This window comes from Micromys minutus (assembly GCF_963924665.1).
Source record: "Micromys minutus genome assembly, chromosome: 28".
NCBI lineage: Eukaryota > Metazoa > Chordata > Mammalia > Rodentia > Muridae > Micromys > Micromys minutus.
The window spans coordinates 16,381,945-16,408,778 of NC_137963.1; the positions used below are offsets into that span (position 1 = coordinate 16,381,945).

The window sequence follows — 26,834 nt, forward strand, 5'->3', positions numbered from 1 at the left end:
CCACTTGCAAAACAGCCAACTGCTGCCAAAGGAAAAGCAAGCAGCATATCTGAGTCTATTCATGAAGTCAGGACCATTATGGAGGAGATGCTGGGATCCTGGTCATCCCAGGGAAGCCTGAGAGGGAGTTGGGAGGTCCTGGGGTCAAACCTTGACTCTTCGTTTTGCGTAGAGCACATCGCAGATCCCTCTGCCCTAGGGCTTCACTGTCCACATGGATGCCATGTTGATAGAAACATGAAGACTTGTGGGCTGAGCACAGACCCCAGAAAGGGCTTTGGGAATAGCAGCAGGGTCACTACAGCAGCCTGGCCTTCCTTTATCCCTCAGTGGCCAGCACCTGGCTCTGCAGGAAGCCTGGAGGAGCTGGGGTAGAGGTTCTTCCTGTGGGCAGGATCTGGGGGCCTCTACCCAGCATGCCCAGCCCTGGTTCTTATAACTGCTGCTTTCCTCTCAGGCCTCACAGGCCCAGTCTGGGCTCAAAGGCTCATTGTTCTCCCCCTCCCATCCCCCAGACCCTAAACAGGCTAGGCCTTCCCTACTGGGAACCAGTGAGCTAAAAATAGCCCAGGAGTGTTTGGGTCCAGCAGCTTATCTGACTTCTGGGGTCAGAAGGTGACCGAGCTCTTCTTGTCCACCACTCTGGTAAAGCCTAGCTTGGCCACTTTCCAGGTCAGCCTGACCTAGGAGCCAAAATGCACATCACAAAGTGCTCAATGGAAAATCTAAAGTTGGCTCTGGTTCCTGAGGATTAGAACCCCGGGGACATGTCCACAGCCTGGTAGAGTTCGGAGTTCAGAAGTAAGCTAGCTCAACTTGCCAAGGGCTGGGAGAAAGGGCCTGCAAAACCAGGATGGTACAGCTAGGATAGGAAGGCATCTCAAGGGGCAGGAGGGCAGAAGCCACGGAATGAGGAGTGGGCTTCGCTGCCTCCGGATCCACCTACAGCCAGAGAGAATAGCAGGTAGACTCTCCTGGACTTGTAGGCATCACCCACGGGCACCTTTTCTTCCAAGACCTTCTCTCACACTTCTTCCCAGGGAGTACTCCTAATCCTTGATATAGAAACTGAGAGCTAGAGAAAGTGAACTCCCATAGCGTGTCCTTCCAGACCTCAGGAGGGGATAAAGTCCACTTGTCAGCTGGGAATGCCAAAGACAGCAGTATAAGGAAAATAAATACCCTTCAGCGTATACACCATTAGCACGTGAGGTTATCCCAGGGATATCAGGGTGTTTTGATAGGGAGACTCCATCTGTGCAAATGATCACACGGGCTGAAGAAAAGTCACGTGAGTGTATCAATCGATGTAAAGAACAAAACAAAACCAAAAAAAAAAAAAAAAAAAAAAAAAAAAAAATTCTGAGGGGCTGGAGGGATGGCTCGGTGGTTAAGAGTACTTGCTGCTCTTCCAGAAAGAAGGCCTGGGTTTGCACCCACATGGTGGCTCACAATCATCTGTAACCCCAGTTTCAGGGGATTCAACACCCTCTCCTGGCCTCTGTTCACACCAGGCACACACATTGTGCACAGACATCCACGGAAGCAACACAGACATAGATCTTGTGGTGATTTGAACAAGAATGGTCCCATGGGCTTGTATATGTGAAGATTTGCCCAGTTGGTGGAACTGTTTGGGAAGGACTAGGAAGGGCAATCTTCTTGGAAGAGATGTGTCATTGTGGGAAGGGATTTAAGGTTTCATTCCCAGGTAGCTCTCTTTCAGCTATTGCTCCTGTGGCATGCTCCCATGGCCAGCCTGCCCCCTCACTACTCGCTGTGATGTTCACAGACTCTAAGTCTCTGGAACCATGAGCTCCAATCAATAAGCATCTTCTTTTATAAGTTACCTTGGTCATGGTGTGTCATCACAGCAATAGAAAGGTAAGAAAGACACATATAAAATAAAGTCAAGAAAGCAAAGCATCGAAGGAGCTTGCTCAGAGGCTAGCGTGCCTGCCACACGGTTTGAATCCCTAGGACACAAACAGAGGCCAGATACAGAGCTCTGAATCTAACATACCAATACAGCGTTTTGTGCACTTAACATCCCAGTACAGTCTTGTCCACCTAACATCCTAGTATTATACACCTAACATCTCAGTGCTTCTATGCTGAGACAGGAGATAGAGCCAGAGGAATCCTTCGAAACTCAAGGACCAGCTATCCCGGAACTTTACAGTGGCAAACAAGAGCCCTTGCCTCAAACAAGGTGGAAGGTGAGGACTGTCATCTGGCTTCCAAATGACCCTGCACTCACCCTCACACACGTGTACTTACATCTAATACACAAGGCTTGCTCACACACATACTCATGAACTTATACACATATATACAGGTATGCACACATGCATGTGCTTGTGTACTTGTACACACACACACATACACACAGAGGCATGCACACTTACGCACTGTATATGTTGTTACAGTAAATGCTAAAATGGGCGACACCTGGTCCCCCTGTGGTCCGCTCGGCACAGAGCAGCAAGGTCTGTGAGTCACATAGCCACATGGCTGTGCACACCACAGAGCTGTGAGCCTCGCACAGACCCCGGCTTCCTCTGACCCAAGCAGGAACTCTGCACACATTCCCTGTAGCCTGGTAAAATCAGGACTCCAGAGGTCCCAGCAGTGGCTGGTCCCCCATGGCTCTGAGATCCGCTCTGGTCCCCATGGTTCTGTCCTAGCAGCTGCTTCCTGCCTCAGACTCTGCCAACACCACACTCTACAATCATCTACACCATAAACTCAGAGCCAATTGATATGATATAATTTCCCCACCTAGACAAGACAAATCATCCTATACAAGTCCATCCCTTTTACCTAACTACCTAGGACCAATTAAGACCACCCAGATCAGGGTCATCCTTCTCTATCTCCATCTTGATTCTCTCCTTTCCCTTCTCTCCTGTCTTACAAAAAAATTGTCCCCACCTTACTTTTTACTGTCCAGTTATGCATGGCCTTGACCTAACTTGTGTCAGTCCTCACCTGCATATAGACATCAATCTACAGTCCGAGACTTTCCTAGCACAAGATAATCTCTGCATAAATCGTCTACAAAAGCTACAGTTACTCTATTTAGTGGTGAAAGATTAGATAAGAGCTTGTGTTAACAAAGACAGCCAGATCAGAAAGAAACAAGTTAAACTGTCTCTGTCTGCATGACTGTTGAGGAAAACTCAAAGCATTTGGAGGTTGGGGGACTTCTAAAATATTTTTGTGGGATTGGGAGGCAATTGGTGGGGTGTGTCCCACTTAGCTATAGTTGTGGACCTCACTTGGCCCAGAATTATCTATGGGTGCCTAGACCGGGGGATTGCCTTGATCAGATTGGCCTGAGGACATATCTGGGGAGCATTTTCTTGATTTCTAATTGCTAAGTGAGATGACTCGGCCCATTATGGGTGGCGCCATCCCCAGGCAGGTGAACCTTGGTTGTATACACAAGATAGATGAACCTGAGCTAGAAAGCAAGCCAGTAGACAGCATTCCTCCACGGACTTTACCAGTTCCTGCTTCCAGGTTCCTGTCCTTAGTTCCTGCCCTGATTTCCTTGGATATTGGACTGACTATAAAATGAAATGAACTCTTCCTTCCCTAAGTCATAGTGTTTATTCATGGGAACAAAGAAAGCTGGACTGAGTACAAATGCAATAGAATACATACAAGATTTGTATGTGGAAAAGCCCCCAAATACTGACAGAAATAGGAGTCTGACTTAACAGAGAGACATCCCATACTCATGGAGCGGGATGTCCACTACAGCACTCAGACCAGATTGTAGTTTCCAACCAATTACTATCAAGATCTCCAGAGTGTTTTGTATATTAGACAAGAATATCCCCCAGTTAGTAAGGCAACCAGAATGGCTAAAATAGTTTTACAAATAATTACCTAGCATGCGTGCAACCCTGGGTTTGATCCCCAGCTCAGCACAACTCAGCATGGTGCATTCCTGTAATCCCAGCACTCAGGAGATGGAGGTACAAAAGCAAGAAGTTTGAGGTTATCCTCAGATAGCCTGGGCTACATGAGACCTTGTCACAAAATAATAAATGGGTGGATGGATGGATGGATGGATGGATGGACAGATGGATGGATGGATGTGTGGATGGATGGATGGTTATAAAATGGCTCTGTCAGTAAATTGCTGCACAAGCCTGAGAACTGGAATTTGATCACCAACACCTACATACAAAAAAAAAAAAAAAAAAAAAAAAACAAAAAACAAAAAACGAAACACAGGCATAGCACCATGTGCCCATAATCTCAGTGTTGGGGTGATGGAGACAAGAGAACCCTTGAGACTTGCTGGCCACTCAGCTGAATTAGTGATCTTTAGTTTTAGTGAAATTCTCTGTCTCAAAAAAATAAGGCTGAGGCCAACACTGACCTGTGACCTCCATATGTACTTGTTCATGTGAGCACTTACACACAGGAACACATCCACACATATGCCACACACTAAAGAAAGAAGGAAGGAAGGAATAGGGGAAGAAAGAAAGAAAGAAAGAAAGAAAGAAAGAAAGAAAGAAAGAAAGAAAGAAGAAAGAAAGAAAGAAAGAAAGAAAGAAGAAATGAAGGATAGATGGAAGGAAGGAAGGAAGGAAGGAAGAAAAAAGAAAGAGAGAAGGAAGGAAGGAAGGAAGGAAGAAGGAAGGAAAGAAGAAGGAAGGAAGGAAAGGATCACTGTGCCCAGTCCCCAGACTTCGTGTGTGTGTTCTGTCAATCAAGGCTGTGTGGTATTGGCTGGAGGGCAGGAACCAGACCCACAGAACAGAGAGCTCAAAGTAGACTAATAGAGTAGAGCCATGGATTCCTGCTGGGTACAGAAGCCACCCAGTGGCCTGATACACACTCTTGAGGAGGGCAGCTGCAGAACAAGTATAGATGAAGATGGAGAGACACCGAAACTCCACACACTGAGGTGTGAGTAGAGGCTGCTGAGGTATGAAGGTACCTCCGGAGGTTAAATATAGAGTTCACTCAGACACTCCACAGCTAAGCACATCCTGAAAACAGGACCACGCACATAAATACTTACCATGGCATTGTTCTCAAGAAGAAGAAAAATAAAAAGAAGAAGGAGAAGAAGAAGGAGAAGGAGAAGAAGGAAGAAGAAAAAGGAGGAGGAGGTGGAGGAGGAGGAGGAGAAGAAGAAGAAGAAGAAGAAGAAGAAGAAGAAGAAGAAGAAGAAGAAGAAGAAGAAGAAGAAGAAGAAGAAGAAGAAGAAGAAAACAAAACAAAACAATGATGACAACAAAAAACAGGCATCCATGAAGGAACGTAAAAACCCAGTGTGGTGTGCAAAGTGTGGTTACAGACAGTGGAAGGTTATTAGGTAATGAAAAGAAACTCAGGGCTGACACACCACGACACACTGAGCCTTAAACCATCAGGTCATGAGGAGGAGGCCACACCGTGGGTGATTCCATCCACATAAAATGTCCAGCGTAGGCAAATTGCAGAGGCAGACAGATTAGAGGGTAGGCTAAGGGAGGGAAATGGCTCCTAGTGGGTAGGGAGGCATTCTTTTTTTTTTTTTTTTTTAGAAACGATAAAACTGTTCTGAAGCTGATTGTAACGGTACCTGTACAACCCTGAAAATACTAAAACAAAAGCAAGCATATCCCCCCCCCCCCAAATTTATTTCCTTAAGCAACTCAATAGGTCTGAGTCTTTTCTGCCAACAGTACTGGAGAGATTGCATAAAAGATTGAGCTCAATTTAAGATATAGCATCAAAGGGTTAGCTCAAATTGGATCATAGGTGTCAACACAAACCTATGAAACTTCTAGGGAGCTAGAAAGATGATTCGGGGGTTGAGAGCCTTGCTGTTCTTTCAGAGGAGCACCTACACCTTGGCTACACCACCTATAACACCGGCCCCAATGCCCTCTTCCGGCTTCTGCAGACACCCGCATGTATAGAGATTCTCACGCATGTATATAAATATATAAAACAATTTAGAAAAAAAACATAAGAGAAAATTTTAGAGTTGTGCATCTCAGAGAAAAGTTGTTAGGTCTAAAAATGACACCAGGATGACAATCCAGTTTAAAAACTAATAATAAATCAGGCCCCATGAAACTATCAGCTTTTACAAAAGACAGAGAATGCACGAGGAATTATTTGCTGGTGATATATTCAACAAAGAACACACATAGAATATGCAATATACCCTCCCAGAAAGGGGTATATAGAAGAGAGAATGAGATATGAGATATCAGTGTTTATGAATATGTCATAATGAAAGCCATTATTTTGTACTCTGCCTTTTAAAAAATAAGATTAAACTAATAATTCCCAAAGTAAGCAGTGTAATTAGAAAATGTGTGCCCCCCAAGTGAGGGTGTGCAAGTGTCAGGTGAGCATACGAAGCAATGGGCAGAATCACTGGTTTGGCCTTAGAAATGTGAATTGTGACTAATGCCTTCTGACCCCCGTGTGTGCCAGATCAGCCAAGACAAAGCTGAGGTGTAGAGTGGCCTTACCTGCTGCCAAGGGCAGAGAAACAATCTGACACGGTCTGGGGCTGCCACTCTAGAAAATAAGTTTGTCGGCCTTTTAAAAACTAAGCCTACACTGACCACAGGACCCAAAAATTGCATTTCTGATCATCTTCCCAGAGGAACGGGAAATGACAACCTCAAATAACTCCGCACAACTTCTTGTAGTGGCTTTAGAAGGACTAGCCAGACACAGAGAACAGTCCTAGTGTCCTTCAACAGGTGAATAACAGACTGTGGTCATCCACACTGTGAGTCGCTACCCAGTGACTCAAAAGACCTAACTAGCTAACTGATACCAGAAACAGCTTGGCTACATCTCAAAGATGTTGTAGTGAATGAAAAAACAGGACCTCAAATGTCACACACACAGTATGATTCCATTTGTGTGACCTTCTTGAAATGACAAAATTATACAGATGGAACAGGAATTGGTGGCTGCTGGTGAGGTGGTGTGTGTGGCTATAAAAGGCATTAAGGGTTCTTTGTGGTGACAGAATTGTTCTGCCCTTGTGTCACTGTAGCTTCATTGTGGTGGCGGTTCCACAAATCTACACTTGTGACAAACTGACATCAAACTCCACACATGCTATACGGTGCCAGTTTCCATTTTGGATGCTGGTCTATAATCATGTAAGATGTCCTATTCGGGATGTACTAGGTGACGGGCACACGTGACTTCTCTGTGCTATTTTTTTTTTTTTTTTTTGCAAGTTCCTGTGAATATATAATTATTTCAGAACCTCACATTTTAAAATAAAACCTTGTTTTCACGACAGTGGGAACTTTCCCAGGAGGACGGGCACTGGCTCATATGTTGGAGGGCCCGGTCACAGAAGAAGATGTGTCCAGCCATGGCGGGAAGCCAAGCCACCCAGTTCCTTTGGGACCATCTGACTACAGCTGTATGTAAAGCATGAGGGAAAAGAAATGGTGGGGTTTTTTTTTAAAATCACAGCTTGGGGCAGTTTGTTTTGCAACATGTCATATGGTAGCTGACTTCTAACTATCCACTTGCCTTCCACAGCCTGAGGAGAATACGTGGCTGCCATTGATGAGTGACAGACAGCTGCTGTCCCTCAACATCTGTTCTACCCTTAGGCTATTTCCAAGTCCCGAAGTAATTAAACCTCTGGTTCGTTTCGTCGTTTTGCTTATTTTTAATAACTGGCTATATTGCTGTCTCGATGAAACCCACATTTCCAGCTTCCCTTATAACTCAGTGTGACCGTGCAACTAAGGTCAGGAGTGACATGGGACAATCCGGGGCACCTTCAGGGCACCTTCTAAGAGATAACTGGCTCTTACCTTTCACACCTTTTCCATAGCCCCCTCGCCTCTCGCTGGCAGCCAGAGCCCTAGGAGTCATTTTGGCTGCATCTTTAGGATCCAAAGCAACAAAGCAAAGGCACATGGGAATGTTGGTGCCCGTGGAAACTGCATGGGACCTGCCTGCTTCTGCGTCCCCAGCTCTGGAACGACATGTGTGCACCTCTACTCTCAACTTTTTACATGAGTTCTAAAGTCAGATTCCCATTTCAAGACAAGTTTTCTCCCGTGCTGGCTTCTTAGCTTAAGCCTGTCCTCAGCCCACAGACGGAGCCACGTGCCCAGTCATTAGACACCAACTAAGTACTGCTCACATGTCAAACACTGTGATAAGCCTGGGGATTCAGGGAGGCATGAGACGGATTGGGACAGATGGGGAGATAAGTGAGACTTAGGCAGCTATAAGGCACGTGAGGAGGGAAAAACACCAGGTGCTCCGTGAGCAGACAGCAGGGCCTCTTGTAGTCAGTGTTACCATCCAGAAAGGCTTCCTGAGGAGGTGACAGCTGAAGCGACCTTCAGAAGTAGGGTTTGAAGGGTGGAATACAGTCTTGAAATCAAGAGCATGGGTCCTCAGCCGTCACACCTGACCCCTCTTACCTGCATCCCCACCAGCAGGGCAGACTCTATACTCAGGTTTGGTTTGGTTTGAGGGGCAGGGGGGCTTGGAATTGTGCTTTTGTTTCTTTGCTTGTTTGTTTTTCAAAAAGGCTACCGGTAGTCCAGTCTAGCCTTGAAACTGCTCTGTAGCTGAGGCTGATCTTGAACTCCTGACTCTCCCTGCCTCCGCTTCCTGGGTGGCGTGTGTGTACCATGCACGGTTTCTGTGCCCCCTTTTCCTACTGAGAAGTTAGAGAGCTCATGAGTTTTTTAATTGCTAGACGCCTGTCAGAACTCTCCCAGTGTGTGCTCCTAACAGTACCACGGCTGCCTTTGGATGCAGGTTCAGGTAAACTGAGGCCAGTAGCTACAATGGAGGCTCTTCACTGAGCAGAAAAGCTGAGAAAATTAATCCTTCATCCACATTAACTGTGTCATCATCGTTGTTACACTAAGGAGCAGGGGGAAGTGCATCCAGGCAGGGACACCAAGTATGCAAAGTCCCTGAGCATCCAGGATGGAAGGCGGGCAGCAGGTCTGCACAGGTCTCTCACCTGCTCTCACGCACAGACTTATTATCACTTGTCATAAATGAGGGGTCAGGGGTTCAGAGAGGTGATGGGACTCACCCAAGGCCACACAGTACAGCAGAACGTGAACGTGGCTTAACCTCGGTCCACCAGCATCCAAACGGCCTATTCCTAGCCACTTTGGTCCTGGCCTGGGATGGACTGAACTCCCTGGATAGAACCAGGATGCTGGCGCAGGAGGACTTGGGAGGGAAAAGCAAGCTCTGGACACGGACCTGAAGGCTTGGTGCCTCTGTGGTCCTGCTCATCTCTCCATCTTCCCCGTGTCTCCCAGAGGACTGCAGACTGAGCTGCCTCCTCTAGGGTCTTCTCTGCCCCAACCCCAGCCCCACCCCCTGCTCTGTGTAAGGTAGGTTTGGGGGATTGAGGACTAAGGGCTCATGCCTGCCCGTGTTCACCCACATTCCCCAGAACCTTCTCGTTCCCTTTTGTGTGATAAAAGTCATCCTTAGCTGCTGCCTTGGGCTGCTGGGAGGATGAGCAGAGACAGGGCATGGACCACGCTCCGTGTGGAGTGTGCACTGAACGCCACCGTGTAGAGGGAACTGGTCTTCCCTTCTGTAACCTGGCCTGCCACCCCTCACTGACAACATCCTCTTTTTAACTGTCCTGAAATAGCCTCATAGCTTTTCCTCAGGAATTTCCCCATCCTGGGGCACTAGTATAGTGGGGGGGGGGGGTGGCTACTTCTTTCTCCTGACTCACTCAACCAGGGAGGAGACAGGCAAAGCCAGATGTTGCCAACAGTAAGCAAAGAAGGAATATCCCAGGGTCTGTGGCTTAAGTAAGGGTCCAGAACTCTAAGAAAGAAATAGGGCTGGGTTGGGTGTCTGAACCTGATGTTTGATATCTGGATGGAGCTGAGGGGACAGAGGGGTATATAAGAGACTTCGGATCTTAGAGTCTATAAGTAGTCACTGAGACCGAAGTCCCCCACAGGTTACCCAGAGTCTGCTTCAGGGTTCTCACGTCAGATAGACAAAGTCGAAAGCCTTCAGACCCTCAGGAAATAACTAAGTCCCTGTCAGGGGGAAAAAAAATGCAAGCAGAAACTTAGGAAAGGACTCCAGACTGGATACCAGCTAACATCAGCTGATTTCTTGCAGGCTGGAGAGGATAAGGATCCCGAATGTCCCGGGGCCAGGATAGCACAAAAAAAAAAAAAAAAAAAAAAAAAAAAAAAAGGAAGTCCCTTACTTACATACTGGTCTGAGCAAGTGGCCTTTGACTCACCCAACTGAGCTGACACAAACACCCACTAGAGTGGCAACTGCTGTGCCCTCCCTACTCACCCTTCTAGCTGACCCCAGCTGCTCCCAGCCATGCAGGGACGGGATGCCTCTAACTTACTCCTGGGAACACGTTGGTCGTGTTTTCTAGCTAGCTACACAAGGATCAGGGGCCTGAGGAGAAAAGCTCCCCGTTCTCTCAGGCCTAGTTAGATAGAGCCCAGGCCTGGGGTGATCCCAAATACTATTGCCAATAAAACAGCTGATACATAGGACCACCCCACAGCGACTGTGTACTGCCTGTCTGAGAGTCACAACTCGTCACTGGCACAGCAGCATGCAACCTAAGCAGAGGAAGAGAGGCTAAGAGGCCGATTTACAGGTTCAGGACTAGGGGAAGCAGAGCTAGGGACTAAACCTTGGGAGTCAAGTCTCGCTGAGCTACAGACTCGGTTTGCCTCGGTCTTCCTGGTTTCCTGTGTGAGAGGATGCGTAGAAACGGCCTTCCCGGCATGAGACTCACATTGCCCAGGCCAGACTGCTGGACAGGGAGCAGTCCTTAACAACCCTATACAGGTGAAGGGATGAAAGCCTAACAGGGTAGGAGGGTGTGTTCAAACACTTACAGACACCTCTCTGGGAGTCCAGGTGGGGCCAGAACAGGGGAAGCCAGTGCCTTTTCGGTCTAGCCTCCGGCTGCTCCACAAAGCCAAAGACACTCTACAGCCAAAGGAACCAGGGCATGCGTGAGTCATGGAAGCAGTGGGGCCTTCCGAAATGGGAATTCCTTCTGCCTGACTTTGTTCGCCTGGACTTTGGTTTCCATGGCAACTTGGTGTTTAGGAGGTAAAGGGTCTGGTTCATGGCTATATCCCTAAAACCCCAAGAAAGAAGGCCGTGAGTCTCCGGGCATAGCCAGACACTTTCCCAAGTACAAGACGATGCCGCAGAAGAGTCGGGCCAGGACGGGCATTGAGGTCCGAACCTCTGTTCTAGCTCTGCTTTGAACCTCTTGGAGAAACACCAAGTGACTTTGCAGTCCTCCAGAGACCTCGGGTCCTTCAGCTCAGGTCCCAGAAGAAGCCTGAGAAACACAGCTCTGCTTCCCCAAATGCTCAGCCTTAATGAGGGTCCACAGAGAGAAAGGCCTTTACCGTTTACAAAGCCAAACAGATTCACTGGCTTGGCCCACTGCTAGGTTTCCAGGGCCTGGGGAAGGAAGACCCAGAATTCTCCTGGAGGAGCAAAATGCTTCCAACACGTACGGAGTCCGTGCTCCATGCCTGGTCCAGGGCAAGTCCAGTTACTGGGTCTTCATCTCAGAGCAAAATGCATGACATCTTCCCTATTGTAAGGCTTGGAGCCCCGTGGTGGCAGGCCAGCAGTAGAGTGAGTCGGTAGCATCAACAGGGTTCAAACCCAGAACTGCACCATTCACCCACACAACCTTTGGAGACAGAACAGCCACACCTGACTCCAATGGTGATCACCAGAGCATCACCGACAAAGCCGGAAACCAGCCTAGCATCCAGACGCTGTTTCCCAGCCAGGCCTATGCGTAGCATTCGCAGAGGCGCAGAAGTCAGGTGGTCACTCCTGACTTCACTCCTGCCAAGTGAAGCCCCAAGTCTGCAATGAGAGTAGGACCTTGTCCAACTCAGGCCCTGCCCAAGCATCCTGCATGGCCCAGCCCCCAAATTTCCTGGTGGGGATGACTAGCTCCCTGTGCCAGGGGCCGGACACGGCATGGCAGGGAAGGGAGTGACTGTCAGGCTACGTCCTCTCCATCACCAGCTCCCTGGTGGACAGACCTGTGCCTGCAACTCCAGGCGAGAAAAAAAAGACCTAGGGCCGTGGTTCTCAGTCTTCCTAACGCAGCAACCCTTTAATAGTTCCTTGTGTTGTGGTGACCCGTCCCCACCGACCATAAAATTATTTTGGCTGCTGCTTCACAACTGTATTTTTGCTACTGTTGTAAACTGTAAATACCTGTGGTTTTTTTTTTTTTTTTTTTTTTTTTTTTTTTTTTTGATAAACTTACACAACTCCGGTAAAAAGGGTCCTTCGATCCCCCAAAGGAGTGTCGACCCACAGGTTGAGAAATGCTGGTCCTAGTGGATTCTGTCTCGGCTCTCATGCACCAGCTCTCTTGAAACTCTAAGTCTCCTGGAAGAGGTGGTCTCGCCCTGGACCATGCCTCATAAGACCGTATGTGTGGGCACTGGGGTCTGCCCTGGTATTCGCTTGGCACTGAGCTCTGAGCTCTGGAGCCTCGTCTGCCCCCTCCAGACAAGAGGTCCAGGTCCTACCCTGGAGTATTCCTTTGTAGGACGCTTTTTACACATATGTATCTTCTGCTCCACAGGAGGGGAAACGAACACACAACAGAGGAATTTTGGATCCTACCTGCCATTGCTTCTTCTGGTCTTAACTTCTCTTAGGGAAGGCTGGTGAGCTCGCTACCATCCTAGCCGAGACTCGGGCCATCTTAGTACACCTGAACATGCCATTAAACGTGCAGGAGGTGGCATAGAGGAACTGAGGAACTAACCGAAGGTCACTTAGGCAGCTAGCCACCCCACTGAGCAACCACCCCACTGAGATACCCCCACAGGGCCAAGAAGAACACCTCCTTGACAGCCGATCAGGCGTCAGTTAGACTCTTGTCTCTGCTACGTGCTGCCTTGGGACCTTACCCAAGTCAGCAGACTCGCTTCACTGTCCTCTTTCAGAAAACAAGGGAAGGTATCAAGACCCTCAGAAGCACGTGGCCCAGCAGAGGAAACAGCCCTCCCTCAAGGCAGCCGTGTCTATGGTACCCCTGGAGTGGCTGGCAGTTGGTGGGAGGAAAGAGTATTAGCCAGTGTGACCTTGCATTTCCCGGGAAGGCTGGAGACCAGGAATGCGCAGAGACCAAGACTGAGAATAACACAGGCTTTTTATTTGCTCCTCCAGCACTTGTTTCTGTGTGGCCGGAGGACGCTATGCTTTCCCAGATCTTTTGGGCACCCAGGGGGGTGCCGGATTTCTGCAGCATCTCCTCCCAAGGCTTTGTCGGTCTACAAGGCCCAGCTGCCGCCCACTGGTTCCTGGGACCAGCAAATGCCCTGAAAACTGTAAGATGGTGACCACACCTGCAGGTGGCCTTCACAAGGCCTTGGGTAAGATATTGCACTTGTAAAACTGACAGGGTGGGGGAGGGCTTTCTATTACACAGTTCACGTGCCAAGCATCCAACTACTGTTTAAATAAATAAAACACAATGGGGGAAGGTCTGAGCTGTGAGCCCAACAGCCCCCAGGATGGACCCTGAGCCCAGGCCTGGGCCTCCTGTCTCCACTCCAGCCAGTTCTCAAAGGAACTTGGTCAGCGGGAAGTCTCCGTAACTCCAAAGCAGAGAGCCGCAGCTTCTCATCTGGCTCCTCCAGGGCCCTGACCTGCCAGGGCCCTTGGCTCCCCTCGTACCAGGGCATTAAGGACCTGACGCGGCTGGTCCTCCTACTTCCTGTAGTGGCCTGGGTCTCTCTCAGTCCAGGCCTCAAATTCAAATGTCCGTCTGTCTGTCCGGAGACACAGCCTCTGGGGGCTTACTTGCCCCCTCCGTCGCAGGGAAGGGAGGCGGGTGAGCAGGGAGCCCGCTCCGCTTGGTGTGAACGCTGAGCTGGATACTGGTGGTCCCTAGAGCGGGGGACTCATCTTCTTCTGGTTAATGAGGTCCAGGTAGAGGTCAGAGCGGAGGAAGCGAGGGTAAGAGTCCTTTTCCATGAGCCCAAAGATACGTTTTTGTGCCAGGTCAAAGCAGCCTCGGGTGATACTCTGCAGGTTCTCCTTGGTGTGTTCTCGTGTGTATGAGTCTAGGTTTACCTGTGGAGTCATGGGGGACATGGTCAGGGCTGACTGTCTGGAGGCCAAGTACTGGGGGGAGGGGGTCACTCCAGCCTCTTCTGTACCAGACGACATTACAAGGGGCTCTGAGACCTTCATTAGTCAAATGCTGCTGGGAAGCAGGACTTATAGCAGCATGTGGAGGCCAGAAGACAGCCTGGTCTGTTATGTCCTTAGATGCCGTCCCCCTTTACCTGAAGACAGGGTCTCTCACTGACCTGGGCCTCACCCATGAAGCCGGACTGTCTGGCTGTGAGCCTGAGGGAATCCTCCCGTTTGCCTCCCCAGAGGAGATTACAAGCATGCACCTCAAAAAAAAAAAAAAAAAAAAAAAAAAAAAACCCTTGGCCTGTTTGTTACACAGGCTCTAGTGAGCCCACTATGGTCTTAGTGCTGGCAAAGCAAGCCCTTGACTTCAAATGCGCTATCGCTCCAGCCCAGACTCTCTTTCACCCCTAACGTAAGGGTAATAGTTGAAGTTGTTTGAGAATGTCATTTGAAATTAGACACAGGAGCTCATACATAAGGAACTCTGCATGTGACAGACACACGGTAATGCCTAACTAGGCCATTTTTGTTATGGACCAACATTCCGTCCATTGGGCCTCCTGAGACTAGGTACCTTAAGAGCCACTGGGGAGACCTCTTCCCTTCTGAGCTGTTGGCTGCCTCCTAGCAACAGAAAGGTTCCCGGGCCAGGGGTCTTACCTCCTTGCAAGCCTGGATTGCGATGAACTCAGCAAAGATCTTCTTGGCTTTGGCTGCCATCTTGGACTGTGATTTGACCTTCTTGAAATCCTCGCAAGCCAGCCAAAACTCCAGGTTCTCCTCACTGAACTCAGTGCGAAGGAAGGCCTGGAACACTTCTAAGCCGTCTGTGAGGGGAAGACCAGGCTGGAGTGAGAGGCAGTCTGCCTTGCCTGCCCTTAGCACCCCGCAATGCACCCCACTCCAAGAGCCTTGAGAGGGGACATGCTGGGAACTTAGCAAGAACTCCCAGCTAGAAAGGAAAGGAGAACGTAGATGCATTCCTGGCCCTGTGAGTGTCTTATGGGGGCCTTGGCTTGGGTTTGCCCCATCTACGCCCCGGTGTCCTCCTCTGTAAAACAAAGATTATCGATCTCCCGTCTCCTGGAGTTCTGTGAGGATCCAAGAGGACCTTACCCCAGAGGAGGCAGGCACACTTGGCCCAGGGTGAGTCCTCAGTACACAGAAATGTTTGCCCTTGTTCTGAGAACACAGGTCCCAACGGCCTTTGGTAGGCAGGGCCAGCTCCCACAGGCAGGGAGGGCCTGGCAGGAGCCAACCCAAAGGCTAAAACTGAGGGCCTTAGTGCGCCCTACCGGAGGGACAACTATCTGGGACCAGGAGACAGTCAAGGCACTTGGTGGATACTCTCTAGGTTGTTATGAGAAGAGGGGTGGCGTGGGGAGAAGGAAAGAGGGAGACAGACCCCTACTCACATTTATGAAGCAGAAGCTTTTCCAGGGACTCACTCCATTTGAGGGCTTCCTCGGAGGTAGGCCTGAAGGGAAGGGTAGGAACGCATAAGGGACCTTGTTAACGCTACTTCCAGTTCCCACCACTACTGCCTCGCCTTCTCCAGAGAACAGCAGCTTCTGGAAGGAGTTGGCTTGCTGCACACCAGGTCCCCCCCCCCCCAAACAACAGTTTCCACCGCCGCCACCGGTAGGATCCAGAAGACAAAGCCCCTTCCCCAACCACACTACCCAGCCCTACTCTTCAAAAAGTTCACCCAAGTCCCATGATGCACCACAGGATACCCACTTGAAGGACTTGGTTGTCTTGTCGGTCTTGCTGGCTGGCTGGGCCCCAGGAGATTCATTCCGCCGCCTGAAGATAGCCAACTTATTCTTCATGTCCTTGGCTCTGGAAGCAGAGAGGAGGGTTGGTCAGCTCAGTCCACACAACCCCTGCAGACTTGGGATGCAGGAGGCCGTGGGCTGGAGAGAGGGGCACCTACTCCTTCATGGTATGCCGCCTCTGTAGGTTCCCATTGCGCGTGAGGTACATGCCTCGGAGCATCTCTGAAGAGTCCCCCACCTTGAGACTCGGGACAGTGGGAATTGAGCGGCCTCTGGCTCCTGCCTCCCACCGGGTTCCTAGGCTTGCAGGTAAAATGTGCACGGCAGAGAGCTGGAACCCCTCGCACACTCTGTCTCTGGAATCCTGGACAGGATGACTGGACTTGAGGCACAAGCCAGGCTGGGACTCAGACAGGCGGAGCCAGGAAATGGGAGGGACCAGAGGAGGGAGCCGAGAAAAACAGCCCTGCTGGCCAACCCTGAGAGGCAGCGTGAAAGGGGCATGTGTTTGCAAGGGACAGCCCCTGGGGCCAGCCCCCGGCAGAAAGCCAGACCCAGTTATTTGTGACCCACCTCCCTTGTTACCATGGCAACAAAGGGGGGGCAAGTCAGCAAATTGCTGGGCAGGAAAGAGGCTCTGCCCACCAGGGTGGCAGGACTGGCTATTTTTAGCTAAAAGCCATTTTTAGCCAGGATGCTCCTCCCAGAGGCAGATTTTAGCCTTCAGGAAGCTGCTGGTGAAAAAAGGGTTAAAGGCCCCCTTTTCTTTTTTACTTCACACCCCTAGTCTGTGATCCAATAGGAGCTTGTGGAAGCATCTCACTGCTATCAGACAGAAACCCTTTATTATACAAGAAGCCCCAAAAGTCTTAGTAGTTCTAAGCTTGAATAGCCTAAATGTTATAAACTGGTGGGGGTGGGGGTGTGGTTCATTGGACAGTCTACTTAATTTCTACATATTTAGTTTTGTGCTTGAATAATCTTTCTTCATCTTTGGTCTCTGTGATTCTGAGATGTAAAATGCTGACTGGAATCAAAGATTCAAAGAGAGAATTTATCATCAGAATCACAAAGCCAAGGAAATCTAAATAATTCAACTTTCCGGGTGGCTTGTGCGTGTTTCTCCTCCTGGAGCTACCCAAGCCAAAAGTGCTCCAGTCGGTACCTCTGAGATCATGTGTGGTGTTATATCTGGCCGAGGCTGGCAGCTCAGCTCTGGAGACTGAGTCAAACCTAAGCTCCCCCTGTCTGCCCCTTAACCAATCTGGAGGTCAAATTTCCTGCTTGTCTAACTAAAATGATACTCCTGATACCTGTTGGGGTGCTCAGGATACCTGTTGGGGTGGGGCAGGTATGCAGTGCCAGGCACAAAGGTGCTGGGACCTAAGAAGCTGCAGTCATACCTGTCCTGGGGTTCAGGAGAATCAGCCTAGAAACGGGGCAGTCCTGCTGCAATAGTTTCTAAGCCAAGGAGTCCGGAGACCAGTAGCTCTCTGGGTCAGGATAGGAGCCCCAAAGCAAACTGACCTCCCATCCTGGATCCCATTTCTTTGCCTCGGACGTTGGACAAGTTAACTCGCCTCCTCATAAGTCCTTTTCCTTTTGTAACATGAGGGCGTGGCACATGTAAAGGGCGTGCAAAGTAAGAGTGGTAAAGTCTAAGTTGGATCACCTACGCAGTGCATATAGAACCCGGCGCAATGAACATTGGCTATTGTGTGCCTATCAGATGCTAAGAGTTTGGTCTAAGCTTTGAGGAATGTGATCTCCAGACATTCAAACGGTGTGGGACTGAGGCGGTTTCAGAACTCTGGACGCCCGTTCTGCACCACCTAATGCAATCCTGGTTACCGCCGGCATTGTATGGATACCTCCTTCCAGTCTCCATCTGCCCAAACTGCAGCTAAATGGGGGAAGTGTCCCTGCAGAGGATCGCTGTTTGTGCATTTCGCTGCCTCAGGCTGCAGTCTGAGAGAAGCCCGCTGTTGTTGCTAAAAACAGGAGAGGGCACAGGAGCTGGAGAAAATGGGCTCATAGACCAGTGGGCTCCAGCCCAGGTCTATGCTGGACAAGAGGGTCATTAAAGGCATCATGCCCGGGAAGACTCCTGTCTTCTTCCCCCAGCTCCAAGTCCTTCTTATCTATGGGCACTACTAAATTTGGAGATGAAGGTGGCCTCCCTCTGGGGGGACGTGCTCGTATGGTGGGGCATACCCCACAGACTTCTCCCTGTAACCCTGCTCCTCCGGAGCTTCAATAATGAGGGTTTGAGGAAACCCAATGAGAGCACTGCCTATTCCTCACAACCCAGAGACCTTGTTAACTGGCATCAGAAATAAACCTTCACAAGGTTAGGGAGCCTGGGCTGGCTTGGCCAGAAAGAGCACAGTATATAGTGTAGCAAGACCAGCAGCGCCCCCTGCTGGCCACACATGAGACTCTCAGCTTCCTGGAAGTCCAGAGAACTGTCGGTTCAGCTCTTAGTATGCCAAGGAATTTTCTACATCACTGCTTGGCTCTGAGGCTAGGTTGGGTCAGGGCTACTTAGTTCCTGCCTGGCTCAGATAAACTCTCAAGATCCTAATGATTTATCCTGAGTGTCCAATATCTCACTGTTCCTTAGTATCCGTCTGTGGGGGTGCGGGTGGGGCTGGGGTGCAACCCTTACTTCTCCCAAGTCTGGGATGTAAGAGAAGGATACAAGGAGGCAATCAGGATCTTCTCAACCTACATGTTTTTGCTTTTTCTCTTCCGAGAGGCTTCGTCATCATCTGCCAGGTCAGCCCCACTCATCTGCAGGGAAAACGGAGATACAATGTTATCTGCATAGCCAGGAGCGCTGCCGGAGCCCAGGATGCAGGGCTCCAGCATCCGGTAAGCAGCCTGGTGAGTCCCAGTGCCCCATCCCTGGCAGGGCTCCCAGATCAAGCAGTTGGCTTCTTCCTGGTTTGTGGGGAGAAGCAGAGGGACAGTTGTCACAGGGAAGAGAGTGTCACTTCCAGCGTCCTGGCTGGCAGGTGTGCAGGGATCCGGACAGGCTTCTGCTGTGTGGTTTGGCTGGTTACTGCCCCTTTCTGATTCTCCATCCTTCAGCTTCTACAGCCAAGACCCTAATGGCTAGCTCAGGACTCAGGGTCTAAGAAGACTGAGATCATCCTCCTGCCTTAGAGCATCCCAGGACTCCCTAGTGCTCTTGGCAGAGTATCTATCGTGGGGCCTGGCACAGCCAGTTGCCACATTGTTGGTTAATCTCCAGACCAGCGCCTGTTCTGGAAGCCCCCTCCTCTGCCCCATCCCAGTAGAGTTTTTGCTGTTGTCCTTGTCCTGGGTGACCCTTCTTACTCTCCTTAAGGGAAGACATAGATTAAGACACCTCTGCCAAGCAGCTCTGATGCCTCTGTCCCCAGAAAGCCTTCCATGCCCTCTTTATCCCTTTTAAGGTCCCCACCACACCCAAAATGACTCATCTGAACCCTCCTCTGCTTGGCTCTGAGTTTCCCATAGGATGCCCCAGACAGACTGATCACCTTCATACGGTCAGTGTGGTAGGAGCACACGCTGGCCAGATAAATACATCCAGGAAGATGCAGCCTGGGACACTGCCTCTGGGAGTCCTTACTGCTGGATGCAGGATCTCCGGTTTCATCCCTGTGTCCTAACCCTGCAGAGTCTATAGTCCCAGCTCCCTGACTTTGCCGGGATGGGTACCTCCTGCTTGAGAGGCCCCCTCTCTTCTGTCCTCCATCACCTCCTAGCCTCCTCCCCTTCATCCAGCTTCTGTCTCATTACTGCTCCCAAAATTGTCACTTGCCCAAAGAACACTAAACATTTAAGTAACAGAATCCGCCTCTGCAAATCAAGGGGCTGTCCACCAGAGGGCGCAGCACTCAAGTGCCAAAATGGCACAGAGGCGAATGTTTCTTAGGAAGGCGTTGGGAAAGACTGCCTCCTTCCCGAATCAGTTGCCACACCAGAATGGAGAAACGTGTGTGTGTGTGTGTGTGTGTGTGTGTGTGTGTGTGTGTGTGTGTGTGTGTACATACACCCAGGGGTACACCATGTGTGGAACCAGCTCCAGCATATGTACTGCTTCTACCAACTTGGAAGACTTTTTTGGTTTGTTTTGGAGACAGCAGATGCCCCAGAGTGGGTCACCTGCCAAAACGGGCAATCTTGGCACCCAAGGAGACCAACAGTTCGCCGACTCTGCTGTGCCTGACCCACAGAGACACAGGCTGCGGAGCCCCCACCCGTGGGAAAGGACCCACAGAGCAGGGTTTCCTCCCATTCTAACCTTGGCTTCCGTACTTTATCAGCCCCACACAATGGGCCTGGGGACCACTCCCGACAGCCACCACCCCCAGTCTCTACCCTGCTGGGAAATGGGCTCTTCCTTCCACTACAGGGGGTGGGGTGGGGTCATCTTCAGGAGGGACCAGTCCTAGTGGGAAGCTCTGACTCCAGGGTCTTCAGGCAAATAGGAAACCTCAGCACTAAAAGGGCCCAGGGGGCTGCAACCAGGAAGACCAAAAACTGAGCCAGAAAGCAGGTTCCTCCTGGACCCTAGTGTTCCTTCAATATCCCCACTGCCTTGGGTCTTTGGGGGTGCCAGCATGGCCTCCAAGATCCTCTTCCTTCAGCAGCAAGGCCATCCAGGACCCAGCTGGCCAAGGGGTGGCTTCTTCTACCTGACCCTATCCCTCCTCCACGGCCCTGCCCTGCTGCTAGCTGAAGTGAGTCTGGAGTCCCTGGCCCTCCCTGAACTCTGGCAGGGATCCCCGGGGCCTGCCTGGCCTCACCCTGCCACCTCTGGGACTGAGAGCTCGCAGTCTCCCGGAATAATAACTGTAATTCTTATTGTCATTACCACTATAATTACAGTCGTGATTAAGAGCGGAGCTTCTCAAACAGCCTGGATTTGAATCCTAGCTCGGTCCCACATTAGCTAATTGACCTTAGCTGTGTTCTGTCTGCTTGGCACATCTGCTTCCTTCACTGGGAAAATGAGGGCTAAAACTGGACACCCCCCCCCCCACCTCACAGGGCTGCTGTGGGTCAACCAAAGGATGCAGATGGGGATAAAGGGGTGGTCGTCAATACCCATCCGCTGTTTCAAGGACCACGTACCAGGCACTGCACTGAAGTCTGTAGACGTCGGCGATCTCATTTAGTCCCAAACACCATTGGCCACTACTTTTCCTGGCTTGCAGCTGGGGAAACTGAGGCCCAGAGCAGTAACTATAACTGGCCTGGGCTCTTTGAACTGGCAAGATGGAGAGAATTTGGGGTCTGGCATCAAAGCCCAGTGGGGTTTGAGGAATCTTCTATGGGCAGGACCCCAACTTGTTTGCCCTCTCGGTCCTTGGTCTGACTCTGGAGTCGTGTGGCCATGTGTGGCTGCCTTACTGGGGCCTGTGTGACCGTGTGGCAACAGCAGCCTGTACATTCAACCTATTTAGGCACAGGGAATTGGCATGTAGGGAATCTCTTTAGGATTTTCTTTTTTGAAAATAGAAGCCTAGAAAGTGTTGTTCCCACCCTGGAGAATATGGGCATTTTAGAGTCTTTTTATCTGACCTTTTGTGACCTTGGCCGGGACAACCCTGACAAACCTGCAGTGGGGCAGGAAGGAAACATAGCCGGGAGAAGGCCATCCCTTGTGCTTTCCTTAGTGTCAAAGAACAGCCAGACAAGACTGAAGTATCTAAGTCGCTGACTCCTAGGCTCACTCACACCTTTACCTAGTAAGGCTCTAAAGAGCACCCACTGGCTGGGCCTCCAGGGATCTGGCAGCAGGGGGCGCCATAAGCCGAGCTGGCTACACACAGGGGCCAGGCCCAGTAGCCTCGGGGTTCCCCAACCCTCTGGACCTCCTTGGGCGCCCGTGAAGGCACCGAGTCCAAGCGGACAGTTTACACAGTGTGCATGGTTCTAAGGCATGAGTCACAGAAGCCTCTGCTCAGGGGCGCATGCGCAAGGATGTCAGCAGGGGGCAGAGAGCACAATGAGACTGCCACCCTGTAGCAGGTGGCCTGTGCTCAGAGAGCCACACAGCTTGGCCACACAGCGGCACAGCAAATCTGCCTAAGCTTCCTGGCTCTCGCATTATTTTAAGATCGCTGTGCTGTGCTCCGGGCCTTTAAACTCTATGATCTATATATCCCGGGAAGGCTTCCCAGTCACATTTGATAAAGGGGAAACTGATGCTTGAAGTGGGTTGACTGAAGTCAGGAAGGAGGCAGAGCGGGGACTGGAATGGGTCTAGTTGTCGCCACAGCTGATGACTTCACCCTCTTTTCACATCGCGAGCCAGGTACAAACCGGGAGGGTCCAAGTCACGAGGAGAACACGGGCCTCCACCTCTGTCATAGTTTGTGGCCTGGGGGATGTCCAGGGGCAGAGCCACGTGACTCGTTAAAGAGTTTCAGCCCCTCCCACCACCTAGCGCTGTAGCTTTGGCCTATTTCCGCTTGAAAGGCAGGAGAACCAGGTCAGGAGTTCAAGGTCAGTTACACAATGGGTTCTGAAATCCTACCTCAGAGAAAGAATCAGCGATGCTGTGGGGTTATGAAGGTGAGAACCGTGGTCTACCTCCACTTTCACCATCTCACCAACAGGATAACCGTTCATGGAGGACCCCGTGGAAACTGAATGGCAGATCCTGCCTTGAGCCCCTGCTGTCAAGCTGTTTGAGCCCCCCAGGAGTGCTCTGAAAGAGCGGTTACTATAACCACTCCAGCGAGGACACAGGCTCAGAGAAGGCAAGGGCTAGCCCAAGGAGGCTTGCCGAGTCTGGGTTTCCGACTGTGGCTGGAAGCCGGCAGGGAGGAGGATGAACTCCCTGCAGAGGGGAAGCCACAAGGTCCCTCACACACTAGGGACAGCCTCTGGGGACCCTGGCAGCTCAAGTCACTCAAGCCTGAGAAATGAAGTGTCAAAGTGGAGGTGACAACGCTGAGTGAGGCAGGAGGGACCTGGATTCTCAGGTTGGGCATCTGTCCTTAGGAACTGGGGTCGCCCGGATGGAGGGACAAGTTGGAATGCATGCATGAACGTGTGTCAACGTCCCTGCACGTAAGTACTTGTGTTGAAGCAAAGATGGTGGAAGAAACAGGACCGAAGGGAGGGGTTTAGTGGGAGGCAGGCTGTGGAGGCCTAAAGTGAGTGGTTGGGCTCTTGGTCCTCAGCCGCCCAGAGAGAAGGGTAGCCAGGCCTGACCCTTGTGGTTTTAGTAGCTTCCTTGAGAACTAGCCTAAGATGGCAATGGTGGCAAGCGAGCTTAGGGAGGTAGTATTATCCTCAGAGCACTGTTTAAACCGCGGGGTCTGGGTACTAGCCCTGGAAATTCTGCTTCCAGAGAGCTGGGCTAGGGACGAGAAGTCACAAGGTGGGACCATGCCCGGGGAACTTACAGACAGAAAACAGAGCCACCTGCAAGGCCTGGGAGTTTAGTTCTTGAGCACAGCCCCAAAGTAGTTCATGGTCCTTACGGCCTGACCAACTTCCTGCAGAAACGTGTCTTTCAAAATGCCAGGTCTGTAGTATTGTTGGTGGTTACAAAGTCACAAAGCAAACTGAAACCCATTAGTGATGTCTGCCGTGGGTTTGGCTAGGGAGTGGCAGATGCCCATGTCCTACACCTTGCTCTTGCCTTATCCTCCATTTATTCTAAGTGCATCTGACTTCCCGGGTCCCACTGTGGGCATCTTTTTCTAGGTTTTCTGGAAGGTCTCAGGGTCTCTCCTAAACTTTGGATCTCACCCGGTTGTCATAACAACCCTCTAGCATCAGCAGATGCAGCCCAGTGTAAAGAAGCGGAAGCAGGGCTCCCTGGGGGCTTCTTCCAAAGTGTGCTGTCAATCATGGCCTCAGGCTCTTACAGTTCGTCCCCACCCACTCAGGGGACAAGGAGTGAGTGCTATGAAGCCCTACTTTCCAGGGAAGAAAGTGAGTCTCAGAAGGGCTGGTGACTCACTCAAGGCCACACAATAGGTAAGGGATAGAACTTAGGCTCAAACTGCCTTGCGGACTTAAAGGTCATGGTGTGGTTTGTTCTGCTAGGTTACATCCCCAGCCCACACAGAAAGCCCTTCCTTCCTCCTCTCTGGCTGAGATCAGCCCCTGCCACCATACTGGACACAGGGCCTGGCACAGGACAGAAAACCCATAAACATTGATTTGCATGTTTATAAACATCTGTGCGAGGCAGAGTCCTTATGAGCTCTGATCCCGGAGTCAGACTCTAATTCTGGTTCAGACACTTGTAAACTGTGTGCTCTGGGCCAAGTTATAGAACTGCTCTGGGACTCAGATTTCCCGTCTGTGAAATGGGCACAAAGCACTCTCTAGAGCACAGAGCTGCTGGCAGATTAATGTGTGGGTGCAAATTGCTTGGAATAAATATGCTTGTGCTGGTTTTGTTGTCAGCTCATAGATTTCTAGTCTGGCCAGGCCTGGATCAGATCTAAATTGTAACGTGGTTGCGGGTGTATGTGTGGAGCTTAGAGGGTAAGCCTGGGCTAGGTGCCTGGCCTTGCCTTCTACCTTGTTAAGGTAGGGTTGTTCTTTCATCGCTGCTTCTGGTAACCTGTGAATTTCTGGGGAGTCTCACAAACCTGCCCCCACACCTTGCCTTGAGACTATTCAGATGATGGAGGTGTATTACCTTATCTAGCTTTATATGGGCTCTGGGGAATCAAACTCAGGTCTACGCACGTGCTAGGCAACTGCTCTACCCACTAGGCTACCTCCTCAGCCCTGCAGGGCTTTATACTCTCCTAGCTGTTTACCATCCCAGACCTTTTGGGCTAAACCACACCTCCTCTGCCTTCAGCCCGGACCACAGGACAATGGAGCAGGGTTCTCTTTGTTGCCACCTCGAGGCCTCTGTTTGTTTGGACAGGCAGAAGGATCACCGGGAAGTCTCTCAAGGAGCAACGGTGGAACAGGGCAGTGGTTCCTGCGGCGACTACAACTGCCCTCCGAATCTCACTGACCTGCCCTCCAACCACCCCCCACCCCACCCCCAGCCCGTTCTTCTTCTTACCTTCCTGTGTCCGGTGAAGAACAGGGAAAGGTGGTGCATGGAGCCCCCATTACGACCCAGTTCTTTTTTGAGGGTGCGGGGTGAAGGGATGGCCCAGGTAGATGTGGTGCCCTCACCGTCGGAGCAGTGGAGGGTGGTGTCAGAGGCAAAGCAGGACCCACGGGCCTCTTGCAGCAGGCTGCCCTCGCTGTGCGTCCGGCGCCGCAGCGAGTTCTGCACACGCAGCGAGAGGCCGCCCTCGGCACCCTGGCCAGTCTCAATCAGGCTGCTGCGTTTGACCTCACTACGATCCCCATAGTTGTCGTCACTGGTGTCTTCCTCCTCATCTTCCTCCCCTCCTTCCCCTTCCTCTCCCTCTTCTGCATCTTCATCCTCGCCGGAGCTGCCTCCGTGGGCCCCATCGTGCTGGCTGTAGGCGTTATCCAGGCGGACCTCGGGGATCACAAAGTTAGGTCTAGAGGCTGAAGGTTCTGCTGCGGAGGCTGCTGGTAGCTCTCCGGAGCTGACGGGCTGCTCAGCAAGGGCCTTCTCCGGTGGGGAGCCCTGGCTGGGAGGTGACTCCTGAGAGGGTAGAAGGTTCTGGACGGAGGCGGAGGATTCTGGGATAACAGGGGGCTCTTGACTGAGCAGAGGGTCCTGTCTGTTAGATTCTTGACCAGCAGGAAGGCCCTGGCAAGATGGGAGCTCTGAGGTTGGAGAGGATCCCTGGCCTGGTGGGGAGTCCTTGCTTGCTGAGGTTTCTGGGCTTTGAGGGGGCTTTTGGCAGGTTACTTTGTCTTCTCTGGATGGTGACTCTGGGCCAGGAGCAGCTTCTTGGCATGAAAAGGAGTCCTTCCTGGGTGGGAGGTCTTGTCCTGGAGGGAGCTCCTGGCCGGGAGAGGGGTCTTTGCTGGGTGAAAGGTCTTGTTCTGGAGGGAGCTCCTGGCCGGGAGAGGGGTCTTTGCTGGGTGGGAGGTCTTGTCCTGGAGGGAGCTCCTGGCTAGGAGAGGGGTCTTTGCTGGGTGGGAGGTCTTGTCCTGGAGGGAGCACCTGGCTAGGAGAGGGGTCTTTGCTGGGTGGGAGGTCTTGTCCTGGAGGAAGCTCCTGGCCAGGAGAGGGGTCTTTGCTGGGTGTGGGTTCCTCAGCACCTGGTCCCTTCCCCTCAACCAGGGGCATCTCCTTCTCATCTGCCTCTGTCTCAAACATCTGAAACACCAAGAGGAAGAAAGGCTCAGAAAAGTGGTATTGGAGATATCTGCTGGTTTGTGGGGACCACACCAGCACAGACTCCCTCTCTCTGCATGGGAAGTCCTTATTTCTCTGTGTAAAGGACCCCAGAAGTCTCTGCCTTCATGAACCGAAACTAAACCCAAGCCACCATGCTGGAACTGTCAGCGTGTGGAACAGTCTTGAATCTCCCCCGTGGGTCACCTCACCAGAACCAACAATTAGAACAAGAATCCAGTCGAATCAGCCAAACGAGAATTTGCTCTAAATGTTGAGCACGTACTTGAAACCAGTCAACCGAACGAAAACTGGAGCTTTCAAACGTTGCTCAACATGTGGAATGGTCAGGTCTCTCTCTCTCTCTCTCTCTCTCTCTCTCTCTCTCTCTCTCTCTCTCTCTCTCTCTCACACACACACACACACACACACACAGGCACATGGAACCTCACTGAGGGGTTATTCACCTAGTATGAGAACCTCAGAAATTAAAAAAAAAAAAGAATGAATGAATGATTGAATGAATGAATGATTAAAAAAAAGCAAAAACCACATTTCCTGCCTTGTACACAATGGAAGAAGACCTGGGTATTCTTACTGGATTCTGACCGTAG

The 26,834-nt window shown here is 51.0% G+C and overlaps 1 protein-coding gene across 4 annotated transcripts in view; it reads right to left on the bottom strand.

Annotated features, from left to right (window-relative positions):
- Nucleotides 1-13,180: 13,180 nt before the first annotated feature.
- The window catches only part of RGS3 (regulator of G protein signaling 3), a gene marked incomplete at its 5' end in the record, with an annotated part of 118,197 nt that continues 104,543 nt past the window's right edge, over nt 13,181-26,834 (bottom strand). For 2 of the 4 annotated variants that reach the window (XM_080940285.1, XM_080940286.1), the window contains 6 exons: nt 13,181-14,124; nt 14,854-15,020; nt 15,609-15,670; nt 15,934-16,035; nt 18,703-18,764; nt 25,018-26,202. In XM_080940285.1, coding sequence (XP_080796411.1) covers nt 13,939-14,124; nt 14,854-15,020; nt 15,609-15,670; nt 15,934-16,035; nt 18,703-18,764; nt 25,018-26,202 — 1,764 coding nt within the window. In that variant the 3' untranslated portion in view covers nt 13,181-13,938. Of the gene's footprint in view, nt 14,125-14,853; nt 15,021-15,608; nt 15,671-15,933; nt 16,036-16,129; nt 16,729-18,702; nt 18,765-25,017; nt 26,203-26,834 lie in introns of those variants that run through there. The other 2 variants (XM_080940290.1, XM_080940291.1) reach the window with 2 other exon arrangements.